This window comes from Nesoenas mayeri (assembly GCF_963082525.1).
Source record: "Nesoenas mayeri genome assembly, chromosome: 22".
Taxonomy (NCBI): Eukaryota; Metazoa; Chordata; class Aves; order Columbiformes; family Columbidae; genus Nesoenas; species Nesoenas mayeri.
Genome location: NC_137572.1, coordinates 2,371,317 through 2,391,967, shown reverse-complemented (window position 1 = coordinate 2,391,967; position 20,651 = coordinate 2,371,317). Strand labels below are relative to the sequence as shown.

The 20,651-nt window shown below is 50.0% G+C and overlaps 1 protein-coding gene across 1 annotated transcript in view; it reads right to left on the bottom strand.

Moving 5' to 3' along the window:
• The window catches only part of GRIK4 (glutamate ionotropic receptor kainate type subunit 4), a gene marked incomplete at its 3' end in the record, with an annotated part of 110,649 nt that overhangs the window by 7,351 nt on the left and 82,647 nt on the right, over positions 1-20,651 (bottom strand). The window contains exons 11-15 of the mRNA XM_080357828.1: positions 19,441-19,644; positions 10,614-10,727; positions 4,191-4,300; positions 1,586-1,759; positions 375-540 (exon numbers count right to left, since the gene is read on the bottom strand). Coding sequence (XP_080213954.1) covers positions 375-540; positions 1,586-1,759; positions 4,191-4,300; positions 10,614-10,727; positions 19,441-19,644 — 768 coding nt within the window. The remainder of the gene's footprint in view (positions 1-374; positions 541-1,585; positions 1,760-4,190; positions 4,301-10,613; positions 10,728-19,440; positions 19,645-20,651) is intronic.

The window sequence follows — 20,651 nt, the reverse complement described above, 5'->3', positions numbered from 1 at the left end:
GACTCTCATATAAAAGCCAAGATCACATCAAATCCACATAGAGACCCATAGAAATCTCACTGCAAATGGTCATTTGCTGAAGAATGCGTTATGCCATCACTGTGACACAGGGATGTGCACCATTTTCCCAACCACGCAGTGACTCTTCAAGTGTTAAAAGTTACTTTCTATGTCTGGGCAGGAAGGTTTGCTCATCCAAGATCCAGCAGAGATGTCCTGATCCCACCTGCTGCCCCACAAAACCCACCTTCCCTGCCCTCCACTATGTGCCCCCACCATCCTTCCCATCATCACCCTCTGCGGGTCTAGCGGTGACGTCCAAATCGGATTAAAGGCTGCACCCCCTGCCCAGTTAGCAAAAGAATGGGGTTTACTTGGAAGAAGGTCATGCTGGAGCCGCCGTGAATGGTGCCGTACTCGATGGCTGTCTGGTCAGCCAGGTCATCTACGGATTCGATGGGGACATCCATGCGCTGCACAGTGAGGAAGGCAGCCAGGTTGGCCGTGTAGGAGGAGATGATGATCAAGGTGAACGCCCACCTGGGGAAAGGGGGAGGTGAGATGGTGACCTGAGGTTCACAGAACCCCAGAATGTCAGGGGTTGGAAGGGCCCTGGAAAGCTCATCCAGTGCAATCCCCCCATGGAGCAGGAACACCCAGATGAGGTTACACAGGAAGGTGTCCAGGCGGGTTGGAATGTCTGCACAGAAGGAGACTCCACAACCCCCTGGGCAGCCTGGGCCAGGCTCTGCCACCCTCACCCCAACAAGTTGCTTCTCCTCTTTCACTGGAACCTCCTGTGTTCCCGTTTGCACCCATTGCCCCTTGTCCTGTCCCTGGTTGTCACCAGCAGAGCCTGGCTCCATCCTCCTGACACTGCCCCTTTCCATCTTGATCCCCAGCAATGAGTCCCCCCTCAGTGTCCTCTTGTCCAGCTCCAGAGCCCCAGCTCCCTCAGCCTTTCCTCACACGGGAGATGCTCCACTCCCTGCAGCATCTTGGTGGCTGCGCTGGACTCTCTGCAGCAGTTCCCTGTCCTGCTGGAACTGAGGGGCCACAGCTGGACACAAGATTCCAGGTGTGGTCTCCCCAGGGCAGAGCAGAGGGGCAGGAGAACCTCTCTGACCTACTGACCACCCCCTTCTAACCCACCCCAGGTCCCATTGGCTTCCTGGCCACAAGGGCCAGTGCTGGCTCAGCCACAGCACCGGGTATTCGCAGCTGGTCTCCCTGCTTAGCTTCCAAGATCACACAAGATCAGGCATTCTCAGTTAGTATGGCTGTATATATTATATATATGTATGTATGTATGTATGTATATATATGTAGGTATGTGTGTGTGTATAGATATAGATATAGATATATAGATATAGATATAGATATAGATGATATAGATATGTTCCCCAAGTATATCCTGATAGTATCTGAACTAAACCCTTTTTTCAAGGGCAGAGCAGAGGGGCAGGAGAACCTCTCTGACCTACTGCCCCCTGGCTTCTAACCCACCCCAGGTACCATTGGCCTGATCGCCATCCCCACCCTGCACCTGTTTCTGCCCAGAAAAAGACCCCCAGACCCTCCTTACCAGACGCCGCTGACGCAGCGCGTGGACAAGGCTTGGGGGGCGATGGTGGAGCCCTGCTGCATGAACCCCCCGACTGGAAACCACAAGCTGTTGCCGAGAGAGTATTGATTCACCAGGAGATTGCACCGGCCTTGCGAGCAGGGGTGGGGGCTGTACCACTCGTACGGCGTCAATCTGAAATGACAAGAAACGGGCAGCTGAGGTACTTGACTGCGAAACAGGGTAAAGCAAAAAAGAAAAGCTGTGAAGCCCTAACTCTCCTGGAGGCGGATTTTTCTGAGGAGGAAGCTCTTTGCTGTCAATTGATGCCCAGGGCTCAGAGCTGTGTGAAATGCTTGCTCTAAGATTCAGAAGCCAGAGGCTTTCTTGTAAAGATTTGCAAAAGGTTTCAGAGGCTCTGCTGAAAACCTGCGCACGGGCGGCAGGGAAGCCGGAGCCCTGCGTGCAAATCTGTAGGGCAGACAAAGCCCAGCCATCATTCCAGATGTGCACGGACTCGATGTGAAATGGAAATCAAACATCGTCGGCTGTGTTCCCTGCTGGAGAGCGAGCATCAACGGGGAGTTCAAAAGAGAAGAGTGTGAGACATGACTGCATGACACCATCAAGAAAAATAACTGTACTGGTGTAAATGGTTGCTCTGAGAAATACCTGATTGCCATGGCAAGGTCTACACCCTCATTTGAAGCCATGTGCCGGTGTTACAAAGCATCGCACCCTTTCAGTGCTCACAGGACAGCGCTGGGAATCTGAATTAACTAACAACCTGTCACTGAAATCACTGCAGCCTAGATCGCTGGGTTTTGCTGTTCCAAATTGTCAGTTTCTTGGTTGCTAAGAAAATCTTCCAGCTCCTGTGCTGCAGTTCATTACATTGCTAATGGTTAACAAAGCTGCTACCTGGGAGGGCTCTGCCAGCTCAGGCGGCATTTAACCAAAATAAGGTGTTTCCCTTCGTTTCTGCGTCTCCCACCTCGCGGAGACGCCAGCGAGGTGGACGATATTTCTCGAAGATTTCCTCTGGTTGGATCAAGCACTAGAAGTAAAACTCACCACTCTGGGAGAGTCTTCTGCAATTCACAGGGTCAAAAGCTCCTCACTGCTGGGCCAGGCAGAGAGCGGCCTCCAAACCTCCATCTCCAGCGGGAAGCCACATAAAGGCACCTTTTTTGGAGGATCTTGTTTAAAATATGAGGACGGGGCTAAAGAGGCGCCAAATCTCAATCTGCAGAGAGCATCAGGCTGCATTATTCAATGGTTTCTCCAGACCTACGTTTCTGAGGCTGTGATGGCATTCGAGTAAACCATTAAAGCCCTATCAGGATGACAACTTTAGCCATGCTAAGGAACCAAGTGGCAGCACAGCTCAATTTTTTGTGGTGAGAACTGGGTATTAACCATGTGCCGAAACAGCCTTCAAGTCCTGAACGTGTCTTTGGTACAGATTGCCAGGAGACAGTTTGTGCCTGAAAAGGCCCATCTATGTCACCGGTTTGTTGGGAGGTCAAGGAAACCAGCAACGGTCCCCTCGGCAGGAGATGCGCAGCAGAGAAGCACGCAGTGATATATTTTAAGGCTGATTTAAATTAGTCATAGGGAAACGGAACTGAGAGCTGTCAAGCAAGGCTCTGCACATCAACCAAGAGGCAGCTGAAAGATACTAATGAACTTTCTTTTTCTGTACCCGCTGGGTTTTACAGGGCCAGAGGAAGCAAACACCACTGCTGGAATTTGCATTAATATCTCTGAATGCATTTCACAGAATCCAGAATGTGAGGGGTTGAAGGGCCCTGGAAAGCTCACCCAGTGCAATCCCCCCATGGAGCAGGAACACCCAGACGAGGTTACACAGGAAGGTGTCCAGGCGGGTTGGAATGTCTGCACAGAAGGAGACTCCACAACCCCCTGGGCAGCCTGGGCCAGGCTCTGCCACCCTCACCCCAACAAGTTGCTTCTCCTCTTTCACTGGAACCTCCTGTGTTCCCGTTTGCACCCATTGCCCCTTGTCCTGTCCCTGGTTGTCACCAGCAGAGCCTGGCTCCATCCTCCTGACACTGCCCCTTTCCATCTTGATCCCCAGCAATGAGTCCCCCCTCAGTGTCCTCTTGTCCAGCTCCAGAGCCCCAGCTCCCTCAGCCTTTCCTCCCACGGGAGATGCTCCACTCCCTGCAGCATCTTGGTGGCTCTTTTTCTGCACACGCTGGTTTTACGGGGCCAGAGGAAGCAAATGCCCTGACTGATATTTGCATTAACATCTCTGAATGCATTTGCTGGTACCCACCAGCTTCCACCCTCCTGTGCAAGGCAAGCGCTTGGTTTATCTCTTGAAAACCAACCTCCTACAGGGACCAGCACCATTTGCAGCACCCGCCCTGCTCCCAAACCTTCTCCCACCCTCCCCACGCAGCTCCCATCACCGTCACCCACCGCTGTGGCCACGCACGCTCCCGCATCCCGGTGTCACGTCTGCACGGGGGGACACCGGAACATGCCCCCTCCACACTGGTGGCCTGGGGGATGTCCCCGTGTCCCCCACGGGTCTGGCAGCGTGACGTGACGCTAGATGGCACCGCGAGGAAGGAAAAGGCACCGCCGGTCACATTACCGAGCCACCAAGAAGAGGACGCAGCTGACGGCCAGGTAGGCGAGCAGCATGAAGAGCCAAACCCCGGGGGAAAAGGGATCCAGGAACGAGAAGTAGCCGGGTTTGCGGCCCTGCGAGGGAAACAAAGAGTTTGAGCTGCTTTATTTCAACAAATTAAACAGCCCGTTCTGAAAACAACACAGAAACGCACCTGCCTTGATGCTGACAACGCATGGGAGGGGAAATAAATGAAGCGGGGGTTTGCAAAAGGGACACCAAATGCAACAAATAACCGAGTCCTGCAGCATCTCCCTGCTGGCATCCGTCTCCCAAGACTGTTCTCCCCACCTCAACTGTTTCAAGCAAAGAAAGGGGTGAACTGATAGACAAATGGAGACAAAGGAGTCGTGTGCGGAGCCCTTGGTGGGCAGGAGGAGACTCGCCTGAGTTCAGAGGTGGGTGGAATGGTTTGCAAATTCAGAGGGGGGGAAATATCTTTTGTGCAAAAAGGGAGAGAAAAAAGATACATTTGCAATGTTTCTGGTTTTCTTTCTTCAGCCTTGAAATGTCTCCTCTCTACAAAACTCAATGAAATTATTACTTTTATCTCAGGGAGCGTGGTATTTTTATCTCCGAGATGCGTCAGAATTTCCTGTTTTTTCTCAGCAAACCACCTTTCCTCGCAAAGTTAAGCCTCGCTGCTAGAAAAAAGCAGGTTGGTCTTCTCTCAAAGCACCTTAAATTTTCACAGTTTCCACTGAAACCTTGTCAAATGCAGCAAAATTCGTGCAGAGGGATGCTCGCTTTCTAGAAGTATCTCAAAAGCTGAACGTCTCCCATTTTTGGTGACCATATTCTCGCCCCACCAGCAGCTCTGCTGGAAGAAGAGGCCACTAATTCACCTCCGAGCACACTCAGTGTCACCACGGGGGACAAGAGGAGAGGTGAAATAGAGCACAAGCCACAGGGCTGAAGAACTGTGTTCTCCCCTTGCTCTCTGTGCAACTTGTGGTGTTCAGCGCCCCCCTGAACACCCCGAATGCTGCAAAGCGCTCGGGCGATGCTCATCTATCTACCTTGGGCATCTTTATTGTGTCCTCTAAACAGCTCCCAGCAAAACCACGCAAATCCTCACAAAGGGCTACAGGCTTGATTAACCCTGCGGGAATACGAGCATCACAAAACCTCCAGCTGTATCTTCTGCCCCAAACCACAAAGTCAGTCCTGGCATCACAAAACCTCCATCGCCTGTAACCGGGAAGCTGCCCACAAGTCAGAGCCCCTGTGAAGGCTTTTACTGTAAATCCAACGTGGAAATGGCCTTTCAGCACATCCCGGCCAGGCTGTCGGTGTTATTTCTTACCGGCACCGTGCTCTATTGTGTGCTGAGAACATCGATCACTGTTTGCTCGCTCCAGCACGGCAGCTGCTCCGCTGTAGATCGCTCGCTTCACACAAAACCTGCTGCCGGGGATCATCTTTGACACACAGAGGCCTCATTTTTCCCTAGTTTGCTGCTTTACCCTCCCCATCTGTAACACCACATAAACCAATAATAGCTGGTAATAAATACCACCTAAACTCAATTGCCATAGCAAACCCAGAACCATCAAAGACCAAGAGCCCTTGTATTTTAAAGCTGTGCTTAATCCCAAGGTGGTAAATAATTTTCTGTTTTCACAAAGTCTCCAGGAAACACAGACTCAAGACCAGGACTTTAAATTCCATTTCTATTAAAAACCACTATTTTACTACTGAAGTATTTGTAATCTTATGCAAAAACTCAGTTTCACAAGGTCTTGGTGGTTCTTCTGAACGCTAAGTTGTTGCTAGAAAAGGCGATAGTTGTTGCACAAAAATCTTCCTCTACTTAAAATATCTCAGATACTGTGATATTCTCAGCTCCAGTCACCAGCTGGGACCGGAACATCCCAGAAACCTTCTCCAGCAAACTCTGCCCTGCATGAAGCGAAGAACCCCCACACCATAACCTCCTGTCCCTGTGTCCATAAGGACAAGAGGAGTTTGAGCTTGGGATCTACATGAGCTTTTTTAGACATTCTGGCCTATTAAGTCTTTTAGCAAATAAAAGAGTTAATGATCCACGGGTCAGACCTCCCTGCAGCCGTTCCCAGGTTACAGCCACTTCCTAAGAAAAGGTTCAGCTTCATCGGGGTATCATTTCAGAGCCTCTCTTGAAGACGCGGTCTCTCTTCTGTACCAGCTTATCTCACCATACTTGGTACAAGGTGAAGTACATAGAGTGAAAGATCCCGTGTCCGTTTGTCCTTCCTCCTTTTTGCTCAGTTGGTGCTGTGCTCTCCTTTCCCAGCTAAGCTGGCTCACTCGCCTCTCTCTTCCGCAGGTGGAGCAAGAACTGAGGCGCTGGGAACCTGCAAGGGGTGCAGTTTGCTCTCACCCGCCAAACCGGAGCTTCTCCAAAGCCGTTGCGGGCAGCCCATCCCTCCCCAGCACCCCTTGGCCGGGGCTCCCTCGCGAGATGCTCCTGTAAGCACGTGCCTTCCTGTAATTAAAGCCTTAATGTCTTCTCTATGCTTCTGGGCCAGTTTGTCAATAAATCACACTCGTTAAGGAAACTGCGTTGGAAGCTTTGAGTCTCAGGCTTGGCAATGACTCTCTCCCGTGACTTTACAGTAGTAGTAGTTCTGGTTCTTTTCAGCTACAGTCATTTGCAGGCTGCTGCTACATATTCTTTTCATTCACAGTTGTGGATAAGAATAAAGATATTCTGTTCCCACGGAGGGCACAAACTCTCTCTTATCTGTCTGTTTTGAAGATGGGAATGACAATATCTGGAGTCTGTCAGATATTTTTAGCCAGTCTCAATACAGCTTTGTTAATTGGAAGAGCTATTTTTCCCCTGGAATAGTAATGTTCAAAACGTCCAATAATTGATGAAGGCCTACTGCAAATCCTCAGATGGAAGCAGAAGAGGTTCATTTACCCTCCCTAGTTGTTCCTGGGAGTCTTCATTTTCACCCAGAGAGAACCGGTGTTCTGGGCAGATGTCACTTCTCGGGGTTTGTCCCTAAAAAGGCAGGTGGGAGAACTCGCTTCTGTCTCTATGGGTGGAGGGAAAGCAAGAAAGCTGCCCGGGAGGGCAGGAACGGGAGGCAGGTGAGCAGAGCAGCGCGGGGCGTCAGGAGGGATGCTCAGTGCATTCGCCTCGGCTGTTGAGCCTCCTCGGGCTGGCACAAAGGAGCTATTCATTCAATCCTCCTCATTTTATAAGTCTGCTGCAGCAATCAAGTAGAAACACTCCAAGCCTCGGTTCACTTGGCCTAAACTCAGCTACTCCAGCGTGCTCACCCCATCTGCATTTCCTCACCTTAAGGTAGAGCACAGGAATGATTTTCAGGGCTGATGAGCCAGAATCATGCGCTAGCTACTCCCTCGTTCCCCGCCACAGAGGCAGGTGAGCAAAAGCCTGTGTATGCCACAAATAAAGCTGATTTTCCCCACCTCTCCATGCAGAAACAGCACCGGGCACCTGATTCCAGCCCTGTGCCAAGCTCAGGACTCGTCATCCATCTCCTGCCTTCCACGCGTCCCACCAGATGGTCAGAATGGGAACATCATAAAACAAAGCGAGCGTTTTCTCTTAGCCTGCAACTCAGAAAGCCTATTAGAGTCCCCGTGTCAGAAATCCATACTTGATTATGTCACAACAAGTGAAATTGAGAAAAATGACAGCCCCATTTAAAGCTGCCATATTCGGTTATGCGTGATAAGAGACACACGCGCTGTGGTGGCTGGAGGGGGGAGGAGAAAGGGGGAAGAAATCATTTGCCACTGGAGTTGCATGGGAATGAAAATAAAATGTCATTGCGCTAGGAGGAGACCAGAGCACGGAGGCAATTTCTCCAAAAGAGATTTGTTGTTATTTATTAGGCGCTGTGATTAACATACGTCAGCTGCAATTCTTGACACTGCAGAGGAGTTTGTGGGGTGGGGAAGGGGAGGGAGGGGGCAGGAGCAGATGGGGCTGTGGGGCTGCTCTGTAAATCACAGCCGTAAAGATAAACCAGAGCAATCAGCTACCTTGCCTTGTTACATCAACATGAACCAGTTTAATTGCCACTCGGCTCTCAGACACGCTCCTCGAGCTGAGCAGGAAAGGTTTGGAAAAGAGGGGCCAAGATCTGGAGAACTAGAACTCCATATAACCAGAACTACATATAACTACATACTAACTACATGTAACTATAACTCCATATCTGAAGACAGTGGCAAAAGGAACAGACAAGCTTACCTGACTGGAAATAGTACTATTTTGTGACTTAAAGTTTCAAAAGCATCTTCAAATATCCAAAAGTTTGGGGTTTCCTTGAGTTTGTGCGTGTGTCTCCCGGGTAAATAAATTGGCTCCTCCCACCATTACAACCCTTTTATCACACTTAGATATATTTCAGTAGTGTGGTACTACTGATTTTAGTATGTTTCCACATAGAATGCTCTGTATTTTTAGGGTTACTTTGATGAGCTGGGGGTCTAAGATAAGTAAAGTATGACAGGATGGGACACTACACTTCATACTTATCCCTTCTTCTACTTGGTTATCTTGGAAGTGATGGAATCAGAGCAGGTGTTTTTGACTGCACACAGATCATCATCCACACAACATTATCTTTCCCCCTTTATCCATTCTCAAGCAAAGGGGTGCACACAATGACATGTGTAGCACATACAGAAAAAGCTTCCTCTGCTAAAACGTTATTCCCTTTGGCCAAGAACTAATCAGTTGATGTAAACGGTCGCCACGGATGCTCTGCATCCCCCTTGCCACCCTGCCTGGGTCACTGGGCAGCTCCACGTCCTACCTGGGTCCTTCACGGGGCTGTTTGGCAAACACTTTTAAAGACTGTAATTGCTAATCCTGCTCAGTTTGGGAAGGGCAGGCTGGAACGTGGCCGTGTTGCATTACTGTGGTACCAGCACAAGCGGCAGATGGTCCCTGCCCTAAACAACTTACACTCTAAGTGGATGTGTCAGACACGTTTATATCGGGTGCACAGAGAGGCAGCAGCAAACACCTTGGACTTACACGTGTAAACCATGCACTAATATTCCTGTGTTTCCTCAGGAGGGAGCAACTGTTTGGAGAGTGATGCCTTGTTAAGGTACTTGCTGAACGTTATCGTGGAAATCAGAGGCAGAACACACATCGTACGCAATCCCTACACTTGCAAAATGCATGTGAGGAAGCAAGAAACTCCATGATAATCCCAGCCAAGTGACACTTGCAGCAACACCTCACACATCCACGGGCAGGTGAAAAAGCAAGTATAACAGGACAGGGACAGTTATGTTGGATTTGGGGAGCTTGAGGAGTCTTACTAATCGATTCATTAACTCATTGGTGCTAAATTCCTCACTTACCAGAGGAAACAGAATCTTAACTAGATTGTAATTACTTATTTGTTCTTGGCAGGAGCTGTGATGTATGTGCAGGTTCGTTTGTGTTCGTACCAAACGCTGCATCCTTAGCAGCCTTCGGAACAGAGCAGAGGCGGCTTGCACTGCTTTATCCTTTTGGTTGCTGTTGTTGAGCTGATGGGAAACTAAGACTGAAATGTGCATCACACCCAGCGCCCTACAGAGCACATCTCCAAAAATGCAGATTGGGAATAACACAACACCCTGTTGCAAAGTGTAAGGGGTGTTTAATGAAGGAATGTTGTTTTTACAAAACTAAGGAGCCGGTGCCTGATCCCGGGGAGCGCGGGGGGAAGGACTGAGATACATCAGACTATAAATCCTTAATTTAAAACAAAGTCTCTTCAAACTAATCCTGGAATGCAACCGAAACCCGTATTTACAAGTTAATCTAGGGGAAGGAACCCATATTTAAAATTGATTGATAAGGGGAAGGGTATTGTTCGAATTAAATGAATGAAACAGGTAAACTGAGGCAGGGTTAGGTGGTCTGTAAAACCTTAAGTACCAACCACTGGGGAACAGGGAGGGAAATTGTGGCCGGGATTTTGGGGGGATATAAACAGGGGCTTTTTGCCCTATTACATGTGCCGATCTTCATGTAGAACACCCGGTCTTGCAAAACCATTATGAAAATATGCAAGAGAATCTACGAGAACTTAATACAAGTATTGTCTATGCGAAGCAGGGAGCATCAAAGAGCAAGGGCTGCTGAATTTTAGGGTGAACAAGTGAGAAAAGGGAAATTAGAGCAGGGAAACGGAGCATCCCGGCTCTGCCTCCCCATCAGTCTCCTCAGCCTACGTGCACATGGATGGTGACACAAGGCAGAAAGACGGCGAAAAGAACTAAAGAAAGGTCAAGCACATTCACGTTTGAATAAGAAACCAAAATATTGTTATGAGTCATTCATTTTTCTTCCGTAACGAGGCACGTTTGCAGGGAAATAATGGAGGGACGTAAACGGTCATAAAATAAGTCTCTTACCATATGAACTCGGTAGAGAATGCTAATTCCCAAAGTCATGAACGGCTTAGAGAAATCAATCACCTTCTCTCGCTCCGCCGTGATCGTCAGCCCCGCCACGGCCAGGTCCGCTTTCTGGAGAGAAAAGAGAGCAGAAATCAGTCCCAAGAGCCAGCAAAGGGATGGGGTGATGGCCACTAGTTCGGACTGCGCCCCTCTCACCGCGTGTTGCTTTATAACGTAGGTAGGGGAGCGTAACAGAGCAGCAGCATTACCCGCACAACCCCATTACATGAAGTTTACAAGCCCGCCAACCCCAGACTTCCAGAATTCCAGATCAGTTCTCCCCCAATATTCAGAGGAATGGCATCAAAATTTCCAAATTGACTTGCGAAGCAAATGAGATTAGGGGAAAAAATAACAATAATTTCTCCCAGTGTTAATACCATTGCAATACAGATAAGGGATTTGAATTTTAAATATTATTTTTTATGACTATAGCCCTTTTAATGTCTGTAATTGCTTTCTGTAAAAATGAAACCTCCTCCATTCTCTTATACATTTGTTTGCCTGCTTTGCAGGGTGATGATTATGCAAGTGGAAAAAGGGAAGAGGAGGAAAAGAAAAGCTACTCGCACTTCTCGTCCCTAAGTTTCATAAGGCAGAAGCCAAGGCACCGTCAGGCCCAAAGAACCAGCAAAATACGGCGCTTATCGCCCCGGATCCACGCGCTAATTGTAAATGTAGCGCACAAAGGCAAAGTGACCGCAAACCTGCCCGGTTCGGGTGGTGTTTCACAGTCCGCTCAGGGCTGTTCTGTTGTACAAGCCCACTGCCAGGTTTTTGCAATTGTTTCCAAGCAGCTATTACAGATTCCTAGGAGGTTCAGGCTGGAATGAATTATGAGCGAGGGAGAATTGCTGCCTTGCCAGACATTTACCCACAGGGTTTTTTAAAAGGCACCAATAATCACAACGTGGTGTGTGAGCAATTGAGCCCTATGTAAACACCAGCAGATTACTAAGATGGGATCAGTTCATCTGTGGAACATGGCGTGTGAGGAATTTTATCCGCAAGGAAAGCCTCAAGCTTGCTAAACCCCTCTTGTCTAGACTTAAAAGAGTTTCAGGTGCTATTGTCCAGGGTACAGCTCTCCCAGCAAGGGTGCTGTGAAGATACAGCTTATTCTGACAGCAGATTTCTCCTCTCAGGTCTCCAAACTGAACACCATTCTACCCGCAAAGTCGTAGACTAAATAGATGGTAAACAGGCCACATCAAAGGTGTTTCATGCAAAAGCTCTAAGGACATTTCCATTCCCACCCAGGGGCCAATATAAAGGTGCTGCTGAAAGGAGCGGCGCGGTCCCCAGGTCTACCCAGCTAAAGCACCACCAGGTCTACCCAGCTAAATCACCACCAGGTCTACCCAGCTAAAGCACCACCAGGTCTACCCAGCTAAATCACCACCAGGTCTACCCAGCTAAATCACCACCAGGTCTACCCAGCTAAATCACCACCAGGTCTACCCAGCTAAATCACCACCAGGTCTACCCAGCTAAATCACCGCCAGGTTTACCCACCTAAATCACCACCAGGTCTACCCAGCTAAGTCAAGGAAAATGCACTCCGGTTATTCCCTGTTATCCTTTGGGACCCTTCCAAATCCGTAGGTAGCAACATCGTGAAAGCTGCTTTTCCCTACGCAAAATATAATGCAAATCCATCCCCCTCCCTTTGCCTACAGAGCAGAAACTCAGTGCAGCAGAGTTTTGTTTCCAGGTCCCTTCTCTCACCTCCAGAGGGTCCTGCCATTCCATTAATTTCTGACAGCAATAAACTTTCCTCTGGGAACAGCACGCAATGTATCCTCTGCCTGAATAGCATCCATTTCGTGCTTTCGACTTTGCCTCCTGATGTTCACAAAACTTGGTGTGATGCACGGAGGTCAGTGTATCTTAGTTAGAGGGGAGCTCTGCAAACCTGAGTGCTCGCCAGCCCTCCTCTCCTCAAAACGGGTGGGAGTTGGCATTTTATAGGCTGAATCACGCGCTGGGGAAGAAAAGGATTTTGCTTTGTGCTTCTGCGCTCTGTCCACAGCTGGGCCCGGGGAAAGGGGAACAGGAGATAAGGGATGGGGGGAAGAGGGGCAAACACTGTCATTTTCATCCTTCCAGCACAGTTGTGGCTATAAATATCAGCATGAAATAGGCTTAGGAAAAGACCCAGAGCACTTTGGGAGTAGAGACAGGCGCTTCTTTAACAAAAGGCTGCTTAAACAAGGCCAAACTCTTGCTAGGTGAGAGGAAACCCAGGTGGGCTGGTGTCTGAGATAAAAGCATGAGCTGCCACCACCATACCTGGCATTAACCGTGGATCTGCCTGCGTGAGCAGACAGGCTCGCGCTGCCACTGGAAAGGGTGTTAAACACGGGGGCTGAGCCGGGCTCCTGAAGAGGAACAACAATTAAGCAGCCTTAAGAAGTAAATTGCAGGGACTGCCAGTCCGGAGGAGGCAGCCGCCTCCTCGCTGCAGATGCTGACAAGGCTCATCTGGGCGCTAATGGTGATGAATGGGGCCTGACGTCAGCCCAGCCCGGCAGAGCATCCCACGGAATGTCAGGGGTTGGAAGGGCCCTGGAAAGCTCACCCAGTGCAACCCCCCCATGGAGCAGGAACACCCAGATGAGGTTACACAGGAAGGTGTCCAGGCGGGTTGGAATGTCTGCACAGAAGGAGACTCCACAACCCCCTGGGCAGCCTGGGCCAGGCTCTGCCACCCTCACCCCAACAAGTTGCTTCTCCTCTTTCACTGGAACCTCCTGTGTTCCAGTTTGCACCCACTGCCCCTTGTCCTGTCCCTGGTTGTCACCAGCAGAGCCTGGCTCCATCCTCCTGACACTGCCCCTTTCCATCTTGATCCCCAGCAATGAGTCCCCCCTCAGTGTCCTCTTGTCCAGCTCCAGAGCCCCAGCTCCCTCAGCCTTTCCTCACACGGGAGATGCTCCACTCCCTGCAGCATCTTGGTGGCTGCGCTGGACTCTCTGCAGCAGTTCCCTGTCCTGCTGGAACTGAGGGGCCACAGCTGGACACAAGATTCCAGGTGTGGTCTCCCCAGGGCAGAGCAGAGGGGCAGGAGAACCTCTCTGACCTACACCACCCCTTGTCAAGCTACGGAAACAAAACACAATGAGAAAGTCCAAGGGGTGTAAGGGTTTGGGGCTGTCTCTGTGTCAAACAGAGGGAAAACCAGCTCAAAGGGCAGCTCTGGGTGCACAAGGCATGATGCAGATGCTTGTTCCCCTGGAAACCTTGCACTAAACACCTGGCAGGAGGTGACCCTGCTTTAAGCAAGGGTGACTCCAGAGGTCCCCTCCAACCTCTGCTACTCTGCGCAACTCTGCAAAACAAGCAGCAGCCACTGCACAGCGGTTTGGCTGCAACCTGCTCGCCCGGGCAGCAGCAATGACAGAGCAATCTCTCTGCATCTGCAGATCTGTCCCACGGCACGACGGGTACGGCTCGGCCGCCGGATCAATGTACACATTGCTTCTGCTCCAGCTGCCCAGCTGAGCTGACAGGAGCTATTTCGGGTTGTGCAGCTCCTCCCCCAGGAGCGAGCGGCAGCCAGGTTGTGAGCTCGGATGCATATTCTTGCATTTATAAGGAGGGTCACTCGAAGCTGCTGTTTGGTTTTGTGGGGATTTTTAAGGATGTGTACAAATTCTGCCATATGAAAAGCGACAGCTTGAAAGCCCTGGAGGCTGCAGCCCTCTATTTAAGCCACAATGAGGGATGGGATGACCAGCATCAGTGCAGACGTCACCGCCAAGCCTACCTTCACCCATGGACTGTCTCTAGGGGTGGGAGGAAAAGGGCTGTGCCAGGTGTTCCATGGCTAAAGCCAGTTCAGGCAAAGCACCAAGAACTGGGACCCTAAGCTGCCACAGAACCCAACCGGCTTCCAGCCCAGCCGTGGGTTCATGTGCGACTTTGGCAGAACCAGCAGCGCGGTGCAAACGCCGCTGCCCGTCCCCTCGCTGCGTTTGCTCGCCAGCCCACGCTCCCTCGCTTCCCCACTCCCCCTCACTCCCCCCATGTCACACTTGCCAGCGCGACAGCGTGCAAACAGACTCCCCCTCCTTTCCTTCACCCCCGCACAGCTCTCCTCACTGAGCACCCACCGCCGAGCCGAGAGCAGGACGCTGCCAGCTCTCAAATATCTTCTCCCTCCCTTCCCCTTCCTGCTATTCCCCGTCTTCGGAGCAGTTGAAGGGAGGGGGATTGTACAGCACCACTTGGTTACCAGCAAGAAAGATGGAAGCACCATCACCCCAAAGTTTCAACGTCCTTTCAGTTCTTGTTCTTGCTCCTCCCAAGGCCACGAGATGAACAACTATGTCTCCTTCACTTTAAAAAGAGCTCTGACCACCACTGGTCCCAACCAGATTCAAACCACTGGCACAGATAACAAAGATCCAGCATTATTGCACAGAATCTCACTCCGCAAATGATCCTGTGCAGAAAGGAGCTTGCTGTCCCCAATGACCTGCTCCTCACTCTGTGCCTTCTATTGCAGCACCAGGTACACCTGCCCTGGAAAGACTCACAGATCTGCTGTGTTACCATCACCCCACGTGAATACAAACCTGAAAGAAGCCTGGGCAGCTGATGCAGGCTGCACAAAACACACTCAGCACACTCCCTCTGGGGCTGCTTCATCCGTCCCATCCCCTGCACCCTGTCGCAGGCGAGCAGACCAGGTCCTGTGCAGAAGGGACCGTCACCTCCTGCTGGTACCCGACAGACAGGGTGCTGATCCCTGCTGCACCACGGGGAGCTTTCTCAGAGGTCTGGCAGCAAAACTGCAGCATCTGGTTCCTGCCAATACAGCTTCCTAACAAAACCGAACCACAGCACCTCCCCTGAGCTCAGCTCTGCTCTCAGGGGCTTTCCTGAGACGGGGACGTTCAGGAACTGTTGCTGAGGCATCTCTTAGACATGAGCCCGTCTCCTCAGGGAGGAGCAAGGGAGCCGATGCTACTGACACAGCAAGTGAAACAGAACAAGGAGAAAGCTGTCACGTTGCCTTAAAAATACATCCGTTGGCTTGTATCAGACTACAGAATTCATTTCAGCTCCAGGGTGTGCTGGAGAGAATGAGAAAGGGAAGAGCAGGCAACCATCAGGGACTCTGACCCGGAGACTGTACTGCAGCAGGAAGGAGCAAGACGTAATTCTTCCAGCCCTATTGCTCCCTAAGGCTGAAACACCAAAAATTAGGAGATGGGAAGATTTGCTGCTCCTGCTTGTTTGCTTGTTACAGATAGCACGCGTGTACGGTGTCAGGCGGACTGCTAGGGATGGCAACTGTCTGTGCGGGAGCCGGACGGGCTGACAGGGACCGGAGAGCCGCTTCACCCCCTTGCTCGCTCAGGGGATGCGCAGGGTGTTTGTCTCCCTGCTCCGCATGCGCAGAGGGACCAATTAGCTCAGCGTTTTCTGAATTTGTGGCATCTTTCACTCGGGAACGGGCTTGAGCCCTTGCAAGTGATTTCTCACCAGCCAGATCTCCATCAGCTGATCACAAGGTGCAGGTCTCCTGACCTGATGCTGAGTCTGCTGACCTGGACACAAGAGTCTCTACAGCTCATCCACTCACCCCTCGACCCATCCCAGTCCCCCTCTTCTTTAGCATTTCATTTAGTTTTTTGAGCAGGTCTGGTGAATTTGGGTCAAGAACAAATTTATGTTTATATAGCATCCTTCTCAATCATATCACAGCGCACAATTAGCTGTAATGGAATTTTCAGCACTTAGGAATAAATCAATAGCTGGTTAATTTAGAAGCAATAAAATGAAACACTTTTCCCATACAGCCTATAGTCGCTCTGAGGAGATTCGGTGCCACGGGGGGATAACGAAGACAAAAAAAGCACTGGCAAGGTATTGCATGGAGTTGGATCATTTTCCGACCCTCTGGTCCTGCACACTGAGTGCATGTGGGTCCAGCCTCACTGTCTGACAGCTGATCAGGGTCAAGAAGGAATCCATTTCCTATAATAATACAGCATTGCAGGGAGAGATAGATGCTGAGCTTCTGTTTTGGGTACAAAACAAGGGGCTGGAACTGAGAACAAACCCCCTTGGGCTCTGAAATGACCTCAGAAAGCAACGTCCCCAGCAGCCCTGAATAAACACAACATGGGCAGGTCTGCCCCGGCTGACCTGAGCCAAAGGCCCTGGGGCTGATCAAAGCCTTGCTGCAACCATTAAAAAAACTCTAAAGTGCCCAGAAAGAGCAAATCAGAGAAAGCTTTTTCTCTTCAATTTTTGATTCAGCTTCACACAGGCTTTGCCAGCTCTGCCCTGCTGAAATAGAAGTCAAAATCCTCCTAAATAAGGCTCAAGCCGCAAAAGAAACAAATAGTTTCCATGTGAAGCTGAAGTTAAAACACTTATCTCTACAGAAAAACATCCCTCCGGAAGCTCCCGTTTAACAGAGAGGCACTGCCGAGGTTAGTAGGCCAAAAACTCAACGGCTGTTCCCTTCCTTTGTTTGCGTAGATCACACGCTGCTCTCTGCACCTTCCTTCTTGCCTCCCAAAAGAAACCTTGCAGAACTGTAATTGTGCGTGTGTATACACGTACACACAAAGATATGTATAAAAACTATGCTAATAGCCCAGAGCATTTGCAAACAACTGTGCAGAAGGCTCTTTAGAAGACACTCACCCTTTATATATTGATCCCCAGGAATGAGTCCCCCCTCAGTGTCCTCTTGTCCAGCTCCAGAGCCCCAGCTCCCTCAGCCTTTCCTCACACGGGAGATGCTCCACTCCCTGCAGCATCTTGGTGGCTGCGCTGGACTCTCTGCAGCAGTTCCCTGTCCTGCTGGAACTGAGGGGCCACAGCTGGACACAAGATTCCAGGTGTGGTCTCCCCAGGGCAGAGCAGAGGGGCAGGAGAACCTCTCTGACCTACTGACCACCCCCTTCTAACCCACCCCAGGTCCCATTGGCTTCCTGGCCACAAGGGCCCAGTGCTGGCTCAGCCCACAGCACTCGCTATTCCCAGCTGGTCTCCCATCCAAGTACTGACCGGGCCTGGCCCTGCTTAGCTTACGAGATCAGACAAGATCAGGAGTTCTCAGGTTGGTATGGCTGTATATATATATATTATATATATACACAATCATGTATATATGTGTATATATATGTGTGTGTGTGTGTGTGTATATATATATATATAATATATATACACAATCATGTATGTATGTGTATATATATGTGTGTGTGTGTGTGTGTATATATATATAGATATAAAAATATATATGTTCCCCAAGTATATCCTGATAGTATCTGAACTAAACAGTGCTGGCTCATGGTCATCCTGCTGTCACCAGGACCCCCAGCTCCTCTTTCCCTACGCTGATCTCTCACAGGTCGTTCTCCAACTTATACTGGAACCTGAAGTTGCTCCTGCCCAGATACAAGACTCTACACTTGCCCTTGTTGTATTTCATTTAATTTTTCTCCGCCCAACGCTCCAACGTAAAGGAGGAGTGTCAGGAGGATGGAGCCAGGCTCTGCTGGTGACAACCAGGGACAGGACAAGGGGCAATGGGTGCAAACGGCAACACAGGAGGTTCCAGTGAAAGAGGAGAAGCAACTTGTTGGGGTGAGGGTGGCAGAGCCTGGCCCAGGCTGCCCAGGGGGTTGTGGAGTCTCCTTCTGTGCAGACATTCCAACCCGCCTGGACACCTTCCTGTGTAACCTCATCTGGGTGTTCCTGCTCCATGGGGGGATTGCACTGGATGAGCTTTCTAGGGCCCTTCAACCCCGCACATTCTGGGATCTTTCAGAGATGTTGCTCATCTCCCACAGCCGGGATGAGAAGCTCCAGCAGGACCCTGGAGCTGCAGGGGTCGCATTCAGGCCCTCGTTTCTCCGCTTTGCAGGAGGGACGTGCCTGTGTTGTGAGGATAATGACGGGGTGGCTCAGGGGCTCCTCACTCACCGTGGTGTGGATTATCACAAATACACCTCGGCGCGGATTTCCCACCAGCTGAGAAACTGTCACTGGGTTCTCACAGGTAATAACATGGCAGGGTAGAAATCAGCGAGCAAGGAAGTATTGGTTTAAACAACGTCAGTCTTAATGTTAGCTTTGGCTAAGCCTATTTTACTAGGGATCTCTGAGCATTTCCTGAACTGTAGTTAAGCTTCAGGATCCCCGGGGAAGGAGGAAAACAAAGAGCAGGGGGGGTAGCGGCTGACTGAGCACACAGGTATGCAGAGGTGTTGTCAAACCCAGAAAAGCATTCAGCTTTCAGCCTAGCTGCTGTGCAACAATACCACGAAAAGATCGCACTCCACGCGCTTCAAGCAAACAAAAAACACAGTTGTCTCCACAGACAATACTCAAAGTCAAGGAGCTCAACTGGATCTGCCAAAACTTTGCTGGGTAGAAATGTGATTCTTACTTTCTTCCCTCCCAAGCAGTGTGGGTTTTTTAAGTCTTCTTCAGCTTCTACCAACCCGTGCCAGAGCCTGCGTGTGTTCCTGTTTCGAGTTTTCATTAGTTTTTCCACTGGGAACAAAAAATAATCCATTTTGTAGCAAGCTCTTACGCAGGGACCTCAGAGTCCAAGCCTCCCTGTCACATCAACACAACAAATACATTTGCCATGGGGAGCACACATTAAATGGAGATGCTCTGGTCAAAGCCTCACAAATGGACTAAAACCTCCATCCATCCCTATCATCCTGGAGCGCTTAATAAAGCATCAAGGCTTTTCATTGCCAAGTCCCGCCAGAGCACAGTTAAAAAGAGCAGCTAATTCACTTACCCGAGCAATCAGCTCCCCGACCATCCCTGTCCATGTGCCGTTTGCCTCGGGGACTCCGTACACACCATCGCCAACGAGGTGGATCTTATAGTTGAAACGCAGGATCTCGGCCAGCTCCTTCAGCATGTCCACGCAGAAGCCCTCGTAGCGGTCGTTGCCCTCCAGCTCCTGATGGTTCCACTTCAGCATTAAGTAAGGGTTTTCCTGCAGTGAAACTGGGCAGCTGTCATTCCCATCTTAGCCGAGGCGTCCCAGCAGCGCGGCGTCGAGCACGGGGCAGCACCGGCGTGGCCAAAACCCTCATAAGGGGCAGCCAAACCAACCTCCCATCCCAATACATCCCCCTCAACCAGGGAGACATTAAAGCCATTTCACACAGAACACAAACCCCTAGGTTTGTGTCTCAGCCTCCAAGTTGAGCACCAAAACCAATACAACTGCATCCTTGCCTCCTCACATTACTGGGCAAAACAAATTCTTTCATCAATAACAATCCATCAGACATGCTCCCTTCTTTCTTCTTGTAATTCATTTGTAAAATTAACAGCACCGCATACATAACCTCCGAGAAAAATAATTGATCCCGCTGCCCTGGATAGGAGCCACTTTATGGGATGCTGGCAACGATTACAATTTCATGCATACATGCAGGTTTATGTGAGACGTTCCAGTGGACAAAACCAAAAGAGAATGAAAGAAAACAAAGCAGAAAAGTTATCGCCCGATGTAAGAGTTTATTTCTTTGCCACCTTTTGGACTAAGGAAAATTAACCATCTACTCGCTCAGCATGTGCTACCAATTAGTCGGACTAATTAATGGCAGACTGCTGGGAAACCGAGCAACATTCTTTATCAGCGTAGGAAAGAAGGCCAAGTTGGCTTCTGATGTTTAAAGTTACTTGCAGGAAAGAGATATAAGGTATCTTATAAGAGATAATCATGGGACGGGCAGCACCCAGAAGGAGAATTTGTTGACTATGGACAGGGTGCCTGTCGATGTGAAGTCTTGGTTCATACAAGTTCTACCCATCTTGGCCAATTTCAGTAATTTTATGGGTAGAAGGGACAAGTGTCCCTTCCAACTTACCAGCTGTACGTAAAACAAGAACATCGTTCAGAGATGAATGTAAAATGGCAACTTATTCCAGTCCCAGCCCTCTCCCCAGCTGCTTCTGAACTCATCAAATATCATTTCCATATGAAACATCAAC